Raw genomic sequence first — 23,400 nt, forward strand, 5'->3', positions numbered from 1 at the left:
TCTCTCTGCTTCCTTCTCCATCAATCCCTTCCATTGTATCTTGTGGACCTCATATTCTCCTCCTGCTCTCCTCCATGCTTCCAGGCTCTCCTGCAGCCAGCGGGACGGGCACTCTGCAGATCTACCTGATAGATATTAATGACAACCCCCCGGCGCTGGTGCCCAAGGAGGCTCAGATCTGTGAGCGGATGAACAGGAATGCCAACGGGGCCAACATCACGGCCGCCGACGCGGACATCGAGCCCAACGCAGGGCCCTTCGTCTTCGAGCTGCCCAGCTTCCCCTCCAGCATTCGGCGTAACTGGACCATAACCCGGATCAACGGTGGGGAGAGGTCGTAGGCAGAGGACATACAGTATGGCCTGTAATAGGTCCTTTTATAAGCATTTAGCTTGTGGAAGAAAGTAGAAGCGTGCTACTGAATTGATGAAGTGCGATTATCAGGAACACCAGCAAGGTCTAAAGGTCTTTGCACACTGCTGCGTTTTTCGTTGCGAAATGCGTTTTTCAGGGCAAGGAGAGAGATAGAGAGAGCAAGGGACCGAGTGGTGCGCGAAACGGGCGGCAGTGTGCAAACGTGACTGACATAACGTGAGGTTGATTTTTTATTTGCGCGCTCCGAAATTCACTCCGATATTCGGCCCGAAAAACGCAGCAGTGTGCAACCAGCTTAAGAGATAGACATAACGCAAAAGTATAACTCCAATGCAATACTTAGTGTTATAGACAAAGTTCTGGCAGACCCAGATGCCATGGGATCAAAAAAGCTCTGTCTATCCATTCTTTTTCATCTTCTTTTTCGACCTAGCTTGTCATCATGAAGTATTGCCTTGGAATTAGGAGAGTTCGATATTTTTCGTATACCAAAGCATTTATTGTAGATGTGACACGCTTTCCCCAGAATAATAACTAATACACTAGATGTTGTAATATAGGATGTCCATTGTTTGAATAAATGTGTTTTATCATTGCCATCGGTAGCAACTCCTCTCTCTCTTCACAGGAGACTATGCCCGTTTGGGTTTGCGGTACCAAGTGTATTTGGAGCCTGGGATGTACGAGGTCCCTGTAGTGGTGTCGGACTCGGGGAACCCTCCCCTGTCCAACAGGTCCATCATTAGGTTGAAGGTGTGTCCATGCGATGAGAACGGAGACTGTACCACCCTGGGGCCTCTGGCTGCCGCCGGGCTGGGCACTGGAGCCATCATTTCTATACTGATCTGCATCATCATTCTTCTCAGTAAGTACACACACACACACACACACACACACACACACACACACACACACACACACACACACACACACACACACACACACACACACACACACACACACACACACACACACACACACACACACACACACACACACACATTCCCTTACAGTCATAATGTTGAAGTTGCCAGTGATTTTCTTTGATTGGCATGTCTCCCAAGCAGAGCGTATTGGGACGTCATAAAACATTCAGCAGGTTGTAACACATAAACAGTACAGTAGTTTGTATTATAGATGAATGCCCCGCTGGTTGAAATCCTCTCCTGCATCTGTTGACAACTTGACATACAAGTCTCTGTCTGTTAGGGTAAATATCTGCTATATGTCTTGGAAACACATTGCGCTGCCGGGTATCTTTATTCCCATGTGTTGCTGAACTCATGCACTTTTCAAACAGATTTGAGATTCATGTAGAACTGCACCTGCAGCTGTCCTGCTTTCCAGCTGAATTTAAAACTTGATGGAGAGACAGAGACAGATAGAGAGGTGGGGTGGGTGGCCCAGTGTGATGATGTCTAGTAGCAGTGTGGAGCACCTGGTAGAAGTTGAACATGGCGGCTGTGTCCTACAGGTCTGGTGCTTCTGTTCGTGGTGTGGATGAAGCGCAGAGAAAAGGAGCGGCACACAAAACAGCTTCTCATCGACCCTGAGGACGACGTCCGAGATAACATCCTGAAATACGACGAGGAGGGAGGGGGCGAGGAGGACCAGGTGAGCGCACGGTTATGGAACACCTGCCGGTACACAATTGACAGTGTAGCCATGCAGGAGATGCTCTTATCCTGAGCAAATTAAAAAGTCAACATCAGGGGTGGTGGTATTACAGTAGCTAAGAATACAAGTATGTCATACGAAGTAACTAGGAGCACAAGTAGAGCTCAAACCTCGCATCCATCTAAACCAAAATAATCATATTTTAACTGGGGACCCCCCACCCCGACGAGCACTCAGAGTTGAGGCATTACATTTTGTATAACACGTTTCTATTGTGAAAATAGCAGATCTACATGCTCACAACTCCTCGCGTTGTGAGGCGTTGTGAGCAGATGTAGATCGGCTATTTTCACAATTTCTGCCTTATATTTGACAATTTGGACAATGTTTAATTTGTCATTTTAGAGGAATTAAAAAGTCCTTAAATTGTCACTTTAGAAATGTGTAGATACCCTCTATACACTTAAACTGTATGTTGGTTTGTTTACTGTTGAGTGAGAAAACAATGTTGCACATTAAATAAATCACCTGGGGACCCCCCCAAAATAATTTGGGGACCCTCTGGGGGTCCCAACCCACAGCTTGAGAACCACTGATCTAAATAGCATATTTGGCACCTGTATATCTATCCAACTTACATGATCTAGCCTCTGTCTCAACAAGCAACAGTGATCCAGCTGTTTCCCTGTGACAGGACTATGACCTGAGCCAGCTTCAGCAGCCAGACTCTCTGGAGCACATCATCAGTAAGCCTCCAGGTGTCCGCAGGGTGGACGAACGCCCCATCATCCCTGAGTCACAGTATCCCATCCGGCCTCTGGTCCCCCACCCCGGAGACATAGGAGACTTCATCCATGAGGTGAGCTTAATGTGGGCACACGCTCCTTCTAATTCCCCTAACCTAATGGCTAAGATTAAGTAATGAATCTACCTAACCGAACCTAATCCCAAGGTCAGATAGACCAGTGGTTCTCAAACTTTTCAGGCCGCTACCCTCAAAATAATCACATTTGAACTGGGGACCCCCCACCCTGACAAGCACTTGGAATTGTAGGAGTTGGCATTGCATTTAGTTTGACTGGATCTATACCATTGTGAAACTAGCCGATCTAGATGAGTTGTGAGCATCTAGATCGACTATTTTCACAATTTCTGCCTCTAAAATGTGTCAATTCGACTAATGTTTGACCAGAAAAAAAGGTATTTAAAGTCACTAAATTGTATACACTTTTATACTGTATGTTGGTCTGTTTACTGTTTTCTGAGAAAATAATGTTAACATTTAGCTAAACACCTGAAGACCCCCCAAAATAATTTGGGGACCCCTCTCGGGGTTCCGACCCACAGAACCACTGAAATAGACCATTGAAAAGCAAGGATCAGAAATGTCCTCACTCAACCTTTCTCATGTTTCACAATGTCTGCATTGGTCCTCACAAAGCTGGCACGCACGCACGCACGCACGCACAAATGCACAAAAACTCCTAATTCATTAGTATCATGAGTTGTCAGTATTTCTCCATGCACGCTTTTACGCGTTTAATGTCATTATGATTTGTTGGACGCTGGTCCAAGTCTGCTGGCAGAAGCAATGGTTGAGTTTGTTTTTCATGACAACTCTTACGGTGTCACACTACACACACTAACACACACACACACACACACACACACACACACACACACACACACACACACACACACACACACACACACACACACACACACACACACACACACACACACACACACACACACAAACGCATGCATGCACGTTCACACACACATCTTGGAACACTCATGCAAGAAAAGGCTGATTGACAGGCTTGTGACAGTTCATTCACACTTGAAGTGTTGGCAGCTGTTCAGCTTTGATCCATCCACCTCTCTGTCTCTCTCTCTCTCTCTCTCTCTCCCTCTCTGTCTCTGTCTCCCTCTCTGTCTCTGTCTCTCTCTCTGTCTTTGTCACACACACACACACACACACACACACACACACACACACACACACACACACACACACACACACACGCACGCACGCACACACACACACACACACACACACACACACACACACACACACCACTAGGGTTGCCACCCGTTCCGTATAATACGGAATCGTTCCGTATTGGACAATTAAAAGATGCGTTCCGTATTGAACCAATACGGAACGCGGTTTGTTCCGTATTTAACCAAATGCCCCATAAAGGTCTGTCACACAAACCTCAACACAGAATTTAACAATAATGAATGTAATAAAACACAGGAAAAGACAGCAAAAGGAGGGAGAGGCACGAAGGACCGCATGTGAGGCGGCTCGCAGTCGATGTCTCCTCTCCTCTCCTCTACCCCGGCCCCGGCCTGTCTGCATATGCACTGCATGTCGCTGTCAATCACCGTTGCCTAGTTACAGTCAGTGTGATCACTGCACACCGCGCGCTTTAAAAATGTCGTCTGAAGACAATACTCCACCGCCTCAAAAAAGGACAGAAGCCTACAAAGGTACAGACGCGAGTGGGAAGAAACAAACCCGTGGCTTGACAGCGTCAGTGAAGGTTGCTTGCCAAGCAACCTAGCCTACAGTGTGTGGAGAAAAATAACATGCAGTTGCCAGGTCTGATAATATAAGCCATGTTGGGCTAGGTTGGATGAAATACCATGCAGTGTTGCCAAATCTGACTATTATAAGTATTTTGGGCTCTTATTTCTGTAAAGTTGCTCAGGTTAGGCTAGTGAAGCCTATTCAGCTTAAAGTAAAAATGTTCAATGTTCATAAAATAGGCTATGCTCAGGTTTAGGCTAGTGAAGCCTATTCAGCCTAAAGTAAAACATGTTTAATCTTCGTTGCTAATAAAGCACTTTAAACTTTAAGTATATGACTTAATGGTTTCTTGACTACCTTCTCTTTACTGACCACCAAGTGACCCAATACAAGAGCCAGGTTCAAATCATTCATACATTGCTTTATTTCATACAAAATTAACTTATTCATATTTTAGAAACAATTGGCCAGTTCAAACTGCAAAACAATATAGGTTATACCATGTTGTGTGTTATAGTTACTAGAAAGGCTTCGCGCCCTGTGGGCGCTCAGGCAGGACTGCTCTATATTTGATCATCATAAGGGGTTTAGGGGCGCTCAGGCAGGACTGCTCTATATTTGATCAACATAAGGGGTTTAGGGGCGCTCAGGCAGGACTGCTCTATATTTGATCAACATAAGGGTTTAGGTTTTAATTCAGATTAAAATGTTTTCAATACCTTATTGTCAATATCTATCATGAACAAAAAGGCACACTTGGTCGGACACCAATAACTCAGGAAACAGGAACAATTGTGTAAGGTGTCCAGTGTAGTCTGGGCTGACAGTCAATACTTTTGTACTTTTACTGACGTAGCCTATATGTTGAATTGAGGACTTTTGAGTGGTGTGGGGGTGGGGGGGGGGGCTGTAGGCAAATTTGCGAGGTTGTTGTATCTAGACTGATTGATTGTTTGAAGAGTTTAGCACTGTTTGCAATAGAAGACGCAGTTACAATACACAACATTGGCACACACACACAGTCCCATTTCGCGAGCCACCCGTGGGTCGAGACCCACACAGTATTTGGGAAACAATGCTTAAAACATCATACTCACGCAGCTTTATAGACGCTGTCTGTATCTGTGCTCTCTCTATCTCCGAGGCATGAACGCACACTCACTCATTCACTCACTCACACACGCGACGCAAGCGAAAAGCGGTTGTCCGTGGTGTAACCTACTTATTATAACTCTATGGGTGTAACATGTTGAAAATTTAAAAATATCCGTGCCGTGTGGCAAGCGACGTCGCAAATGCATCATCCCAATGAGCAAACCTCCTTTGTTACAGAGGTTGAGTAGGTATCGGCGTTATGTCGCTGTACTGTCTGGGTATATAGGTGAAGTGAATGAATAGGCTATCAGCCTCTCACCAAATCTGTCATGTGTGCGCACTATATCCCATGCAGGGACTCATGGGTTACGCGAGGCTACAGCAAGAGTGGACACTGTCTATTGACAAACTATTGGTCCCGTTTGAGCTACTCTGTTCTGTTGTGCTGGTCTCACTCTGCTCATTGATACTTTTACTTCAGTCTAAAATGTCCACCACTGATTTCACACGTTACGTGTTCACTTTCAACATCAAGGCAAATGAAATGGCAGATTTTAATCTATGCATAAGGATAACACTTGTCGAGTTACGTTCTAGACTTGCATAGAAACACGACACATATTCGGTAACACTTCCCAACTTCAGGTCTCAAGTAAAAGTACAAAAGTATCGCTACCAACGTAGCATGCTTGTTATTAACGGACTACACAAACACAAGTGTTTCTCGTCAAACATTGCTGTTTTTAGGTGATTCACACATCCAGCATAGAGGTTAATGTAGTACTTGGATCCATTCCACGCGCAATGTAAGTAGTGGGAGAGGGGTAGCCTATATTCCAGCTCACTGTCTCCCTCCCTCCCTCTCCTTCTCCCTCTCTCTCGGAGGAAGGGGGGGGGGCAGTCTCGCTGCGTCGCTGCTTGAGGCTTGAAGCAAACTGTAACCTGATACTTTCGTGACGAAAATTGCATCGGAGAACTTCCGGGAAAGATATGCTCAGTAAACTTACACATTACTTTTGTACAAAGTGTACATCGTGCAAATACCATAGCTTCAGGAGAAGCAGCTAAGAACATTCGGGTAAAAATGCGCGATTTTTGTGCAAAAGGTGGAGTCTTTAGAAGCAGTGTAAATGTGATTCTATCGCGGAATTGCCTGTGTGTCTCGTCAAACATCGCTGTTTTTAGGTGATTCACACATCCAGCATAGAGGTTAATGTAGTACTTGGATCCATTCCACGCGCAATGTAAGTAGTGGGAGAGGGGTAGCCTATATTCCAGCTCACTGTCTCCCTCCCTCCCTCTCCCTCTCCCTCTCTCTCGGAGGAAGGGGGGGGGGGGGGGGGGGGCAGTCTCGCTGCGTCGCTGCTTGAGGCTTGAAGCAAACTGTAACCTGATACTTTCGTGACGAAAATTGCGTCGGAGAACTTCCGGGAAAGATATGCTCAGTAAACTTACACATTACTTTTGTACAAAGTGTACATCGTGCAAATACCATAGCTTCAGGAGAAGCAGCTAAGAACATTCGGGTAAAAATGCGCGATTTTTGTGCAAAAGGTGGAGTCTTTAGAAGCAGTGTAAATGTGATTCTATCGCGGAATTGCCTAAAAATAATCGAAAAATAATCGCTGTGAATTAGTAGTAGGGATAACTATTCTATGCATTTCATGGGTTTGGGACTGCATTTTTTCGCCGGCCGGCGGCTGTGCCACGCGCACGGAACGCACGCACCGCATGCCAGGAAGAGGTGTTCCTTATTTCAATTTCTGAAAGGTGGCAACCCTACACACCACACACACACACACCCCACACACACACACACACACACACACACACACACACACACACACACACACACACACACACACACACTCCTGAGGTTCCTCCAGAGTTTTTACCAGCAGTCTGGTAAAAACTCAGGCACAACAAACACATGGGGCCTCATTCATCAATCTGGTCGTAAATAGGGTGTATTTTTTTCCTTAAATTTCATCTTAAATTTCAGTAAGTCCAAACGTCAGTCAAATTCATCAAGCAGTGTGTATATCCCATTTTGTGCTTATCCACAGGTGTATGTCAAGATGAATTTGGACGTAAATTTAAGTGCAAAAACAAGGGTAAAAACGAGAGAGCAGCTTCCATAGTACTTATGGCAGGACCATATATGGTAGAGAGAGCATGACTAAGCACTTTCTGCTCTGGGAACCCATTCACACTATAGGCTACTAGAAATTAATCACAACTTAAACTTGGCTATGCTGTTGAACTTAATTGTGTCTTGTCAAAAAAAAAAAAAAAAAGAGAAAAAAAAAGAATATGCTGCCTATTTTTTCTTCTCTATAGATCGGCACATTTACAAGGCTACGATTAGTCCTCAATCACAAAATAATAAACATGGGATGGATATTATAATCCTTTTCTACTGAACATTGCCAAAAAGATAATGTTGAAGGAATATACAGTATGAGCTGTGACACAGCTGCTTTCCGATATGGACCAGACCAGGTCGTGAGCTTTATTGATTATTTATCCTATAATACTGAGGGGAAATTCTTTTTTTTTTTATTAATATTTCAACACTGTCCTGTAAAGCCACATGTATTCTTATCAGACCGAAGGTAAGAGTTATTTTGCTTTTGTGTGTAGCGTTATGTGTTGATGTGATCAATAGGCCTACAGTAGCCTAATCTATTATAAATTAAAGCCTAATCAGTGGAGGGTTGCGACGCCCCCCACCTTCTCGCCAGCAGAGGAACTTGAACTTGGACTTGCTGCATGTAAAAACTTCAACTTGTCTCGTCAAAAAACAAAGGAAAAAAAGGGGGAAAAAAAGCATATCGGCATCACATTGACAACATAGGATATGAATTAAAACTGTTCTGATCCCCAGATTACAAAATGGATGCTGAACGTAATGCTCTAATGTAGACTATAATAGAATAAAGTGGTTTACAAGGTTCAATCCATCACGGAATAATACACAAAACAATTATGTGGAAATATCCACAAAGTGAAACACTGCTATTCTTCATCAGAGGTAAGAATATAGGCTAGTGGCAAATACAGTAGGCCTAGGTAGTGCAGTGGGTCTCAACCAGTGGTCCAGGGACCACAGTGCTGTGCTGGGGGTTACAAGTGGTCTGGTGGTCTCCTGCTAAATGAAGGAGAGTTGGTAACCAAACAGACCCTTGGGCCTTTATAGATCCTTAACTCTTTAAAATGAAGCCAAATGGACGAGTGCGGGCAGTCATCATGCGGTGCATGAGTGGTCCCCCATCGGCGGGTCCATTTGGTTACAAACTCAGTGACAGCTAATCCACGACTGAATATGTAATTGTTTGACAATTGACATATTCTTTTATTTTGTAAATACATGTGTTGGCACATGTTGGGCAGAATGGACTAATAGATATTTTGGCACAATTTAAAATTGATTTTGCATGAAGAAAAAAGCATTCTAAATATGCACCGTGGGCTGATGGCTTATTTCCAGACCGAAAAAAGCATCCTAAATATAAGCAAAGATTTACACCATGGTCGGAGGTGGTGTATTTTCCATCGTATTTCCAGCACAAATCCAAGACCAAAAAACATTGATGAATTTGACCCCGAACTTGAGAATCGTCCTAAATGCCGGTAAGAACAAAATATGATCGTATTTTTGGTCTTAAGTGCTTGATGAATGAGGCCCATGGTGTTTTGGCCACCCACTGTATCCCTGAGGAGGCGGAGGCATTTTAGCTTCCTGTCCACAGTGTCTCTCGAGCCCTCCCGTAGAAGTGGAATGAAATGTCTATTCATGGCACAGCATCGGCATGGCTCTACAGTATTTTCAACTGTATCCTGCAACAACAGCATTGTTCTGTTTTCGCCTTTTCAGATTTCTTTTTCTTTCTCAATGGCAACGGGGTTCTAAGGATGGTGTTGTTGGTTTTAGTGACACCATGGCCTTTCCGCTAGTGCCAACCGTAGGCCAAAATGTCTATTTGCAACACAAGATATCTCAAAACTGAATGTTCAGTAACAGGAGTCTCCCTGTCTCTCCAGCTCTTTAATAAAGAGATTGTGCATTTTCAGGTGGTTTGCCAATTATCAGCCTCAATTTTATTGTGTTCCAGCTTCAGTTTTGTAAACAACTGCCGATATTCCCCTATATACTGTAGGCATTAGGGGAGTAACGATATAGTAACTTAATCGAAAAATCGATTTTAATTTGCAATGATCTACTATATCGATATGCAAAAGCATATATCGTACCGTTTTGGCTTTGTTTCGTGTCGGTATCGTTTTACAATGCAGATAATCGCTATCGAATCGTTTTGCAGTGCAAATAATTGATTGTATGTAAACTAAGTATTTGTGCCCTGTATTTAGACATTTTAAGAGGAAAATTAAAAAGAAGGGTTTAACTCACCCACCGCTATTTTTAAGACCCTTCTAATGGTCCACACCGCCAGGATTTTGCCTACCTTTAACGTGGGCGCGCGCGCAAATCCATTGCGCGATGGTTCACCGATTGCATTCACAATACGATCCAGGCACGGTAACCAACAAAACACTACAGCCTTCCATTGCTCAAAGCGAAACCGACGGAGCGCCACGCTGGTGTTGCATAACATTGAACCGGATGACATTTCGGCAGACAGGATACAGGCATCGTTGCCCCGCCCCCCCATTTCCGGTCTGGAACATCCAGATCCGTTTTTTGTGAATAGCGCCCTTCCATAGAGCGCTATGGACGGCGAATCGGCGATCATACTTTTTTGTTTTATAGTTATTAAAGCTAATTGATAACTCGTCATATTCGTCATAAGCAGAGTGGACCCATAAATATAGCTCGTCAAGCTCGTCATAAGCAGGGGATATTAATAACTTTAACTCTTGGTCTATCGATAAATGTGTGTAAGCTCTGTGTTCATGTCAAGGTGTGGGTTTGTCCATGTGTTGAAATATAACGTCCATGTATTTGCAAGAGAATCACATACATTTTCCCTTAAATATGCACTATTGACATGTTTCACACAGATTTAATTTCTTTCTGCTAAATAGTTACTATATCGATTTTAAATCATTGAATCAAATCGTATCGTATCTCCATGAATTAACCAATATTGTCCATATACAGTATGTATCGTGATGCATATCGTGTCGTTGTTAAAATGTATCGTTACACCCCTAGTAGGCATATATGGAGATTTGGTTGTCCACCAGCGCCGATCCAACCGATATGCCCATGGACATAAATTGATAGACCTAGTGAGATTGTGGAGCTCCGACGATTGGTAGGTTGGTTCAAACAACTTTGGTTCTGTTGAGTTGTAAGGAGCAGCACAGCCTCCACGTCCTGAATTCTAATCAACTCAATGCACCCTTCATTGTACTGCAACTTCATTGCATTCTTCACTCTCGTAGGCCTGTGGATACTGATGGCTGTGTTCTTTTCTCCCTGTGCTGTCCAAGGGTCTGCGAGCAGCGGACAACGACCCCACGGCCCCTCCCTACGACTCCCTGCTGGTGTTCGACTACGAGGGCGGCGGCTCCACCGCCGGCTCCGTCAGCTCCCTCAACTCCTCCAGCACAGGAGACCAGGACTATGACTACCTCAACGACTGGGGCCCCCGCTTCAAAAAGCTGGCGGACATGTATGGAGGAGGGGACGAAGATTAAACTCTGTGCAATTACACACATGTGCTCCCACGTACACATGCGTACACGACGTGCAGACACAAATACACACACCTCTATCCCGTCAGCTGGCCTGCCATGCTCTGTCCCCCAACACATCAGAGCTGAACGCTGTTCCTGAACACACACTGACAAACGAACTGACCAACCGACCAATCAAATTATCTGCCACAGTGGACCGTGCCGAGAGGCAGTTCTGGGAGCCATTTCTTAGCGTCCTCTCCAGCTCTAAAACTGAAAGACTGAAAATGGAGCTCTGGACTGCAGTATTATGTGCTTTTTCAGTCTTATTATATATGTTTTATGCGAGTCAGTTGTTTGTCTGATGTAATGTTTATCGGAGTTTGAGTTGAGCTTCTGCTTTCCACACTCCCCTTAAGATGTGAGCAAGTTACTGTTGATGAGGGTTCACAACTCTTTCTTCACCAAAAGCCCTTTTCTTCTCGCTGTGCAGATACGTATACGTTATAGGCTCCGCTGCTTGCTTTGTCTGAGGAGAAGAAAAGACGGAAACCATTAAGAAATTTTAAGTCCTTCCTGCGTGGAAGGCCTTAGCTCATTCTTTCTTGAACTTGAATTACTTGGAACAGAAGCACTGTTGTTAAAGAAGTGCCTTCAGTGGTGCGTATCTTGCAGACTCCTGCTAACTCAGGATTGGTTGCCATTATCTTGGGCTTACCTGCCCACCGTGTCCCCTGACCCTTAAACCTGGACCTTCATTTGTGTTTTCCCGCAGAGCCGTGGTAGCCATGGGACACGTTAGCGCTGCTTTTTAGGCATCACTGACATATGAGGGTGTTCTGTTTAGAAATACTGTACATAAGCCAGCAATGGCTCATTGTAAGTTACAGACAAATCATTTATTTTTGGAGTCTGGCACATCTGAGCTCCTAGATCATAGCCAAACTTGAATGTGATCAAATCACAAGAATGGAACAACATTGGAAAAGAACATAATAGTAAGTGTCTTTGTCAATAGTGGCTTTGATAGCAGTTGCGTTCATTTTGAGCTCTCATTACTTTTGCACCTACTGTAACGCTTGTGTCGCCGACATATGAGGGTTATTTAAGTTCGGATGGTGTTTCGCATGTTTATCCACACACCCAAAGGTTATCAACATGATACCAGTTTGGGGGTAACATTGATATTTATTAAATATTAAATGACATCACTTCTTCTAGGGTTACATATTACTGAATTGTGCGCGCCATTATCATTTCATGGGTTACACACTGAATTGTGTGAGCCATAATCGTTTAATCGTGTTTGCGTTTATGTGTAGTTTTCTTTTCTTTTTTCTTTTTCTTTTTCTTATTCAGTGAGTTATTATGACAAACTTTTGATGTACAATCTCTGTTGCCAGTCCCTGTCACAGTAAAGACGAGAGCTGAGCCTCAGCCAGGGATTTGGCAACACTCACAATCTGTCTCCTTTCAGACTACTCTTCATTCATCTGAAAAATGTTTGGCAGTACAGAGAAGTAGCGTGAGGAACACCCGCTGAAAGAACTACAAAACTTCATGGAAAAAGACTGTGAGATCTGCTCTTTGAGGATCTGCACAGAGCTATGAATAACATATGGCTTTGCTGATGCCGCTCATCGCGGAAGACAATTTGTTGTCTTTAAATGACAAAAAAGGAATCACTTTATCCAAGAGGCTTCTTAATCACATTTCATTCTACTGGAATTCATATTTTAAAACATTTTCAGTCTTGAGTGTTAAATTATTTAAATATGCAAAACGTTTCACAGGGGATATTAGGAGATTCCGATGAATAATGATCGCTTATGTGCCCATTGAACTGCTCTTAAATGTTAGCTCGCTGCGTTGCAACGAGTGTTTTTATTGTGCAGAGAGAATGTGATTTCTACTGACAGCTCCTCAACGCTGGCTGCTGGGAGTGCCTCCGCTTGTGGGCTGGATAGGAAATGGTCAGGGTTGTGTGTTTAATCCCCCTTCCAGATCCTCTCTATTAATTAAGGGGTTGAGGAATCCCCGGAAGTAATCTCCTTGACGAAGTGAGCCGCCACAAAGTCCTTGATGAGAGCTGATGAGAAGGAATTCTCCATGAAAGCGCTCTGCTTTTCCCTAACTGCCTTTCAGCTATATACCTACCTATAGTCACGCTCAGAAGGTCTGACAAGATCATGTCGACACACTTTGCCAGAGGCGGAAAAGTTTATTCAGCATACGATCCCATTTATTTTTTATCACGATTCGTATCGATACAGTATACAATGATTCAATATATAAAAATCACAACGAATTGTAACATATGGAAGAATCGTGATCTCATCGAATAATTGCAGAAGAATCTTAGCCGAATCCCTGTTGATTCCCACCCCTGCCCGTCACGTTGTCCTGAGGTGAAAGGAAAACAGAGTGGGATCCGCGATATCAGCGTAGACAAGTGAAGGAAGACGCATAATTGTGAATGTTAACAGGACGGGACAGTTCTATCATATAGATTCACAGACTAATGTCTGTAACTTGTGAGGCAGAAACTGACGGTGAGGTTTTGTCCTTTCTAGTACACGCCTCACAGCACGGAGCAGTTGCAGACACGGTTAACAGAGTGGATTCCACTGCTTAAGGTCTTATATTTTGTCACGGGTCTTCACTTCAACACAGCTTTGTAGAATCTCTTAAAAAAAAAACACAGCTTCACATTGTGATATTTTTGCCAAAATGATTGTTGTGTAGGCCATGTTTTCTTTTGTGTTTCTATATGATTTATATGCTTTCTCCCCCCCCCCCCCCCACCCTAGATTGTGTTGTCTTCAATCAATACTCAGCAAGTTCACCACTGAAAGCCATTATTAGGAACTATAAGATTTCTATATCGTCGCTGTCGGGTGAAAACCTTGTATGTCCAAAACCGTTCGTTTTGCATTTATCATTTTAAAAATGATTTAAACTAGTACTTTGTGAGACGGCCTTGTATGATGAAGCAGGGCTTTACTTTGCGAAAGAACGTACACATTTGAAACTTGGAGATGCAAGGTTTCCACCCGACAACGACGATATAGTCTTGTGTGTGTGGGTGTGCCGCTGTTCAAGGTTGTCTACACTATGGAGTAAAAAAAACTATGTTGCTGTCCCATGTGAAACCAACATTTACAGTTTTATCCCACCACATTCACCCTTCTAGGCCTTACTGTATGTGAGCGTTCTATGAGCCCCCTGCTGCCACAGATGCACTGTTGCTTCATAAATGCTTTATGGTCCCCATATACTTAGACGTCAGACCTGAAAGGGGGTCTAGCAGTAAAGTAGATTTGCAGATTTGAGGCAATTAATGACCTGTCGCATATCGCTCTTGTTAATACTTTTCATTCGTTAAATATTTATACACAGTAACTCTCTGACAGACAAACATTCAACTTGACGTTCCTATTTGTGTCAATGTCATAATAGATGAAGAGTTTTTCAAGGTTGGTGAAAAGAGCAGATATACAGTATAAAGCTCAATGCATCGCATACTGTAATGTGAGTTTGTAGATCGGCTATTTTCACTAGTTTTGCAAGACACTATTATGAATATATGACTATAAAATAAGTAAATAGACTAAAAGATTACATGTTTTCTGCCCGACAGCGACGATACACAGGATGACATCGTGTCATTGTGATAGTGAATGTTATGATTGATTATACGCCATAAGGAGCAGCAAAGCATTGGTGGACTCAATTAACCACTGTTCTTAGTAAAACGGAACTGTTCTTTGACCACTTTGTCCCATCTACACCAAATCTCATGCCGGGGTTCAAGTGGTTAAACCCCCCCTCCTCCCATAGAAATGCATCTGGGGATGCAAAAGAAAGTGAAGGATGATTTATCACTTCTTGCTCTGTAGGGTCAACTTGTCGTTACGACGTCCGAGTTACGACATCTGAGTTACGCTCTTTAGTTCAGCGAGCGTGCTTCATAAACAACGGATTGGTGCAGGAACGTGCGGTACACGGTACAAGCGTTACTTCCACTTTCTTCTTGTTCTTATTATCTCTTGAGTATACCGAAAGAGAATTCCAAATCAGCTAGGTTGGTTTGGGCAATAAATGATGGAATGTTTAATAATATGAATATTCCTCATTTAAAAATGGAAGTCTATGGGACTCACTCTCTCTCTATGGCTCTGGTGTTAGCCTAACTGACAATTACTCTCACTACAGACAGTGGAGATACACATGAAGCGCTCAAGCAGCAGACTCTTTAGAAACGGGTTCTGCAATGGCCAGGACCACTACTGTAAAATCCTGCGTGTCAATAGAACTGTGTGTGTAATGTATACAAATATTAAATTGGCACTCAGGCTTTTACTGTGTAAGAAAGGCAGCAGGGTCAAATTCGAGGTGCCCCGATATTGCTCAAGTTTGAGTGTACATAATGTAGTAATTGCTTGAAACTAAACTCATTGAGTTGGCAAAATACAACTGTACAATTTGAGCTTTTTTGCATGTGTCTTTTTTATAATGGACAGAAGAGTTCTATAACAGTAACCATACAATGTTTTAAAAAATGTGTTGCAGCCCGCATGACCGAGGCTGCAGCCAGAATGAATTATGGTGTACCATACTCACATAGATTCAAGTGGAGAAAGAAAGGAAAAAAAATAAGAATTGCACAGTTATCAAGTCAAAAGACTTTTTTGTAAAACTGTCAACAGCACAAATATTTTGTATTGTTCTTTGTACCATTTTGTAAGAAAAGTGAAGGAAAATGTAAATAAAAAGGGGGGGAAAGAGTCTGTTTTAAGCGTGTTTCTAGTGCCACTGCGATCTTGGTTTCCAAATACGTTAACGTACATATTATGCAGCCTTGCAGATCAAACTTGTAATATAGAAGCTCAGCTGACGGTTGTCCGTCAGTGCCCTGTGTTATGAATAAAGTTTCCCCTCCTTCTGAAACCGCTGCCTCCTGGCTCCTCAATCTGTCAGTGCTTTCTGCATGGGAAGGTTTTGGTCACAAGTATTGTAGTCATAACCTGACTGCGCCAGATGGTGGCAGTAGTGCATACCGCCCTACTTTACCATCTGAGATTGCTCGGGGAGAGTTGATAACACTTGTAAAGTCCCGGGCCGGACGAATCAGCGGCAGCTACGGGCGGGCTCTATTGAGTCTGATTGCAGACCACGTGGAAACCCAGGAGGCGGATTCTGGGTGTAACGTCATGCAGACAGGCCAATATGAGTGGTTGGAGTTGGCACTCCCAGAATGTGATAGAGAGACGGCCCCATCCAATCACCTGCTAAAGAATTTGAAAAAATGGCCCGCCCCTTACATCGGGTCTGCTTGAGCAATCCCAGATGGTAAGCAGAGCGGTATGCAGCCAGGCATACGCACTGCTGCCACCATCTGGCGCAGTCAGGTTATTGTAGTCATGTGTTGTCTGGGAATCAATATGTATAATATGGTTGCACAGACGGATAATTGTGCATTACATTCACCCATATTCACACAAACATTCATACACCGATGGCGGAGGAGACCATGCAAGGCACCAACCTGCTGATCGGGAGCAATTAGGGGTTCAGTGTCTTGCTCAAGGACACTTCGACATTAACTCTGGAGCTCGGGATTGTACTGGGAACCTTTCGGTTGCCAAGCAGCCACTCTACCTCCTGAGCCACTGTCACCCCCAAGGACCCCTTGAGAGTGTACAAATGGAACCAAATAGGTCCATTTGGTTCCATTTGCACACTGTGTTTTTATTTTTATTAGTGACCAAGCTCCAAGGGGCTTGTAAGCCACTATTGAGATTGTACTTTCTCTTCTTCCGCCACTTTTCGCAACGGTGCAAGCGCTTTTTACGAAACTTGGCGCTGCAGGAAGCCTTTGAAGGTGCAAACTTTGAACAGGTATACAGTAGCTCATGCTCTGTTTGACCCAAAGCCATGAAACCTGTATACACATAAGCGTCTCCTCATGCCAAACAACTTTGAGACTCTGACTTTTGACATCTGACCTTTAGATCTCCCACCATCGTCTTTGTCAAGTAAGCTCCGCCCTTAGATTTTCCGCCATTTTGAGCAGTTTGTAAAACGCTTAAACCCATTTTTATCCAAGGATTTTTGTGTGTTCACGTTTCTTTTCTTTTTTTTCTTTTTTTTTGTATGATACTAGAATTTCGCGGCCCTTCGGGCCGCTCAAATCTAGAGTTCGGGCCGCTGCGCGGCCCTCACAGCCACGCTGCGGCGGTGTTGTGTGTAACATGGTCAAGTCTGTAAAGAATATATATTATTTGCTGTAGGATATTATTTGCTGTAGGCAAGTTTATTTGAGGATGTAATGGGTAACATGAAATAAGAGTATAATAGAGTATTGTGTAAAAATAGGCAAAGTTACAGGAGCTGAAGGTAGCATGTAGTTATACGAAAAGGTAAGAGTATTTGTGTAGCATCATCTATGAATATTGAGAAATAACAGGTCTGCAACAGGATTAGGTCTATTAGGAAGAAGCACCTAAAGTTCACTGAAGTTCCAACACTGTCAGGTAGCACATATTTGTTCAAAACAATGTTTTTTTAGAATTAATATTTCAAGTTAAGAGACTTGACCATACAAAATGAATGCAATGATATTTATTACAAAGGTGTACAAGTGAATGGAATTAAACATTAACACACTGCCTGCCACTATGCACTTACGTACGCTTTATTTTGAAGAAGAGTCCCGGAAGCTTTGTGCGTTTGCACATGTGTAATCTGACGATTGTAGGAAGGAGGTCTGTTTGTTTACACACACACACACACACACAGTTATTACAGCCCTTTGTTTTGTATTAAATATAGAATATAATATTCAGCTTTCACACATTTTACTACTTTTACTCCCCAAACGGGGGTCTGGAGGTCCTCCCACCAAAAACCTTTTGTAGATCTGTGTTCTGATGAATGTTTCTTTTTTTTTTTTTTTGATTATGCTTGCTTGACTCACATTGGAAAAGGGTGGGTACAATATCAGCAAATAAAATGCAAAAGGTAGGTGTACAGAATGTGATTTGATAAATGAAGACCCATCTGTGCTAATATTCACTACTTACTGCCAGTGAATTTATCTGTGAGATTCAGTGGCGAAATTAGACCTTATTCCCCATGGGTTTTCAGATCAGGGGGGCCCTGATCAAAGGGGCCCGGGTCGGGGGGGGGGGGTGGGGGGGGGGGGGGGGGGGGTCACGCACGCACGCGCGCGAAGCGGGGGGGGGGGGGGGGGGGGGGTCACGCACGCGCGCGAAGCGGTTTTTCGCGGATTTGATCGCGTTTTATTCGGGTTTCCGCGGTTTACCTCTTTGCAAGCTGTATACCATTTGAAAGCTAAGATTCTTGTGATTCTGAATCCGCAAACCATTTGATTTTAGCACCAAAACTCACGCCGCAAACAACGCAGAAGTCCGACATAAACAATAAAGCCACTTAGCCACAACAGTGTACATTAGCCAGCAGGCAGCATAGCATTAGCATCCATTCCATCATCATTACTCTAACTCTAATATAATATAGCCACGAGTCACGACTCACCAAGTGTTGAGTTAGGATGAGAGGAGCAGAGGACGATGTTTAATATAGCCTACATGGTCTTCAAGGTCTTGTCTTGGTGTTATTCCTTTATGCCTGTAGTGTGTTGTTCATTTCACCATGAGTCCATAATACGCACGGAAGACAGAGAGGTAAAGGGACTTCCTATGAAAGCCATTTCCTCTCTGCACAGAAGCGCATTTCAAAACAAAAGCCTTTATTTTATTTTTTTCATATACAATCGATCATTCAACATGTTTATTTTGAAATTGTCCTGGAAATATAAGTAGCCATAGCCCCTACTACGCGTTTGTGTTGATGATAGCCAGCTTGCAGCGCAGGGGAGGAAAAAAAAAAAAAAAAGCACCCCGGCAGGCCAAAAAGGTGGGGGGGATGAGATCACGGTTTTATCAAAGTGGAGGTGTCGCGTCGTACTCACAATGAATGGTGGTGACGCGCTGAATAACTGTGGTGAATAGCCAAATGAAAAACCTGCTAGTCTACACTTTACCCCGGATGTTTATGATTGGCGCCGTGCTGGCGCTTCCTCAAGTCAATAATGCTAAAATAAAAGCATTTGTACTGTTGTGAGGGGGCCCACCGCCCACAGATTAGGAAAGTAGGGCCCTGGGACCCCTAATATATTGGAAATGACAAAATACATATAATATCCTAGTATGAATTTATGTAGATATGGGCCCATTCTTTTATTTAGGCCTATTAAAAACAATTCTTATTTTCGACACTAGGGGGGGCCCTTGGGTTATTAAAACCCAAAAACCCGTCCAATCTACGCTTGTGGTGAGATTCCATGCACTGCCCACACCCCTGTAATGTCCTGTGTTCTGGTGATTTTTTGGAGTCTGATACAAACACTGGGTGTACAGGACTGTTGGCTAGCCTGTACACAAAGCAGGGGCAAAGAGGCTAAAGGCCCATTCCCACTGGGGCAGATAACATTATAAAAATCTCTTTCTCCAGATATTTTTCCATTCAAAGTGGATGGTAGTTACAGATAAAAAAAAAATATATTTGCCACAGATAAAAGTATCTGTGGCAAATATCTGTGGTACACATTGTTTTTATCTGTATCTACCATCCACTTTGAATGGAAAAATATCTGGAGAAAGAGATTTTTTTGTAATGTTATCTGGCCCAGTGGGAATGGGCCTTTAGAGCTGTATTATTCACTTTTGTTCCCTTTAAGTGTATTTTGGCATTGGTAATACTTTTGTGCTTTTACTCAAGTAACACACTCAAACACACACATTTTACTTGTAACAGAGTACTTTTACCTAAGTAGACACATTTCAGTACTTTCCCACTCGCAGCATTAACGGACGCTGCCGTTGTTGTTATACAGCGATTCGTGACCTATAGAAAACGGTGTCTGCGATGTTTTAAATAATGTTTCTGTCGTTTCTACACAGATGTTGTTTGTTTTCGGTAATTTCTTCTACACACGTTGTTGTTCATAGCGTAAGAGGATAGGATCGAGTGCAGTAGGCCATGGGAGTGAGAGTACTTTTACCAGGGAGAGTACTTTTACCTATTAAGTAAAAACATTGTGCCGTTTTGGTTTTAGAGAGCAGATAGTGGGACAGTGGGGACATGCACACAGAGACTACTTTTGTGCTTTTACTCAAGTAACACACTCAAACACACACATTTTACTTGTAACAGAGTACTTTTACCTAAGTAGAGACATTTCAGTACTTTTCCACTCGCAGCATGAACGGACGCTGCCGTTGGTGTTATACAGCGAATCGTGACCTATAGAAAACGGTGTCTGCGATGTTTAAAATAATGTTTTTGTCGTTTCTACACAGATGTTGTTTGTTTTAGGTAATTTCTTCTACACACGTTGTTGTTCATAGCGTAAGAGGATAGGATCGAGTACAGTAGGCCATGGGAGGGTTTACCTAAGTAAAAACTTTACTTGTAACAGAGTACTTTTACCTAAGTAGACACATTTCAGTACTTTTCCACTCGCAGCATGAACGGACGCTGCCGTTGGTGTTATACAGCGAATCGTGACCTATAGAAAACGGTGTCTGCGATGTTTAAAATAATGTTTTTGTCGTTTCTACACAGATGTTGTTTGTTTTAGGTAATTTCTTCTACACACGTTGTTGTTCATAGCGTAAGAGGATAGGATCGAGTACAGTAGGCCATGGGAGGGTTTACCTAAGTAAAAACATTGTGCCGTTGTAGTTAGAGAGCAGATAGTGGGACAGTGGGGCCATGCACACTGAGACAGCAGCAGCGCGTGTACTTTTTTACAGAAAGAAATTGGCAGTAGGGGCCTACCTTTTTGTGCTGTAGTTGGGCTCATGGTCGTCATTGTCACTGGTGAAGAAAAAGAGTGTTGATGATGCTCTTCTTGTAGCCGCGACTGTACTGTAACTTTCCGTTTGTGCGGTGGAAGTGTAGAGCGATGTGTTCACACCCCCGGCCCTCCCCCTAATAGCCCAAGGAAGATCCCCTGCAGTACACAGCTCAGGGTTGTGCTCCCGGCTCTACAGCACAACAGCAGCTAAACAATTGACTTAAGTGAGGGACTTTGCGAGAGAAAAACAACTGCTTAACAATGTCAAACTGTCATAAATCTAACAGCTGAAAACTTCCTATTTGGATCTTCTCTAAAAAAGTATTTTTTTTTTTTTTGCAAAGGATTAGCCTATAACTTATTGTCCTTCAGAACAGTATGGTTACAGGGGCTTCTCTCTTATTTGAATGATGCCTAAGCAGAACAGTATGGTTACAGGGGCTTCTCTCTTATTTGAATGATGCCTAAGCTTGAATTGTCTATTGCTTGCTGGATATTAAGTGTTACTGTACTGATCCCATAGCCTTGCACTGATCCCATAGCCTGGGAGTGCGGAAGGTTTATTCTATTGGCTGGCCCCATGCTGCCACCATGGCGAATCAGCGGACGGCATAGAGTTAGGGGCGGTATTCCTTACGTCCTAGACGACTACCTATGAATTGAAGTCGATGTAAAGGGGGCGTGGAAGTGGGATGCGGCTTTTGAAGGAATGTATATATAAGATGGCTTGTGTTGGAACATGTTTGAGGTATAAGATTCTTGTCTGTACAAAAACTGAAAAGCAATCAAAATAATCAATAAAAAAAAAGAAGAGAATTGACAGTCACAGACGGTTTGAGGAACAGCCCAGGAAACAGCAGGTATAGAAGGGATCAATTAGTGCTGACCTGACAGTCCAGAGTGAGATGAGATGACCTCCAGGTGTGTTTCATCACTACAGGTCAATGAACCAGCCGCCAGACTTCATCTCCTCCTCATCGATTGGCTGACAGAGTCTGTCAATGTGCGGTCAGACAACATAACCCCTGCTGTGAGAACACTGTCAGGGACCATACGCTGCATGTGCTAACATGAATGCACACATACAATAAATGCACACATGTTGCTCTTCTTGTCGCTCTCTCTCTCTCTCTCTCTCTCTCTCTCTCTCACACACACACACACACACACACACACACACACACACACACACACACACACACACACACACACACACACACACACACACACACACACACACACACACACACACACGCATGACATCTACAGTCCTTTCCTATCTGAAACACCTACAGTACAGTATATGAAATCAATACAACCCCCTAGAACAGTCTGATCCAATCTTCCCACCTTCTGTAAATGTGTTGCTGAAGTTTGGAGTTGCCCAGGTTAGGCCTTGTCCTCGAGAACAGAAAAACAACTATACCGGTTGCCTGATTGGAAGAGTTCTTACGTTATCAGCACTGTGCACCCTGCAGCATTTTGACCCTTTATGGATTATACATGTGGGAGGTTTTCAATCTGTATCGATCCCAAAAAAGCAACTTTATTTCCCCCTAATGCCAATAAAAACTATTTTGCAGTTCATCAATGCGGAGTGCAAGAGGTCATCCTCTCAATAATTCCAAAGGGAGGTATTTAACCAATGAGAAAGGTCATAAAGATTCTACATGTTCCATATCTATCTATTGCTACACCTTATCTGCTGCTATTTTTAATCATACTATACTGTATGCTACTACTATTTCACTGCCTCATACCACTTCCATAATTGAATCTGCCTTTGCACCCTGTATGCAAATTTTTTCTCTAATAGTATCAAGAATATCTGGAATATCTAACCTGTTTTCCTTGTTTCCTTGTGCCTGCCATGCAATGGGGCTTTTAAGCTGTGACATAATTTTGTAGTCAGACCGCAGATTTATTATCAATAAAAAAGAAAGATTTATTATCAATATCTGTCCCTCGCTATTTCAACAGTTCTGAGACAAAAAATGACGACTAAAGTATAATTCTACCACTTTCCTTTCAACAACAAAGAGAATGAATTAATTTCCACGCGTTCGTCTCGATGAGCTATACAACATGCTAAAAGACGGGCGCTTAAAACCTACTGATTTCCGAGTTATCGCACTTTGATAAATCTAGGATTAGATTTAGAATTAAAGAAAACATTTCTAAGACATTTTAAGTGTGCCTGCAGCTCGCTAAGTGTGTGCAACCTTGTGTAGCGGTAAGTGTTAGC

The 23,400-nt window shown here is 43.2% G+C and overlaps 1 protein-coding gene across 1 annotated transcript in view; it reads left to right on the plus strand.

The window, feature by feature from the left end:
- LOC308290988 (cadherin-4-like) overlaps positions 1–11,290 on the plus strand; it is a gene marked incomplete at both ends in the record, with an annotated part of 85,018 nt that extends 73,728 nt beyond the window's left edge. Inside the window, 5 exons of the mRNA XM_080732902.1 lie at positions 85–324; positions 1,004–1,240; positions 1,850–1,989; positions 2,687–2,851; positions 11,084–11,290. Coding sequence (XP_080589028.1) covers positions 85–324; positions 1,004–1,240; positions 1,850–1,989; positions 2,687–2,851; positions 11,084–11,290 — 989 coding nt within the window. The remainder of the gene's footprint in view (positions 1–84; positions 325–1,003; positions 1,241–1,849; positions 1,990–2,686; positions 2,852–11,083) is intronic.
- Between the last annotated feature and the right edge of the window lie 12,110 nt (positions 11,291–23,400).

The sequence above is a fragment of the Nannobrachium achirus genome (genome assembly GCF_963921795.1).
Source record: "Nannobrachium achirus genome assembly, chromosome: 9".
NCBI classification, from domain to species: Eukaryota; Metazoa; Chordata; class Actinopteri; order Myctophiformes; family Myctophidae; genus Nannobrachium; species Nannobrachium achirus.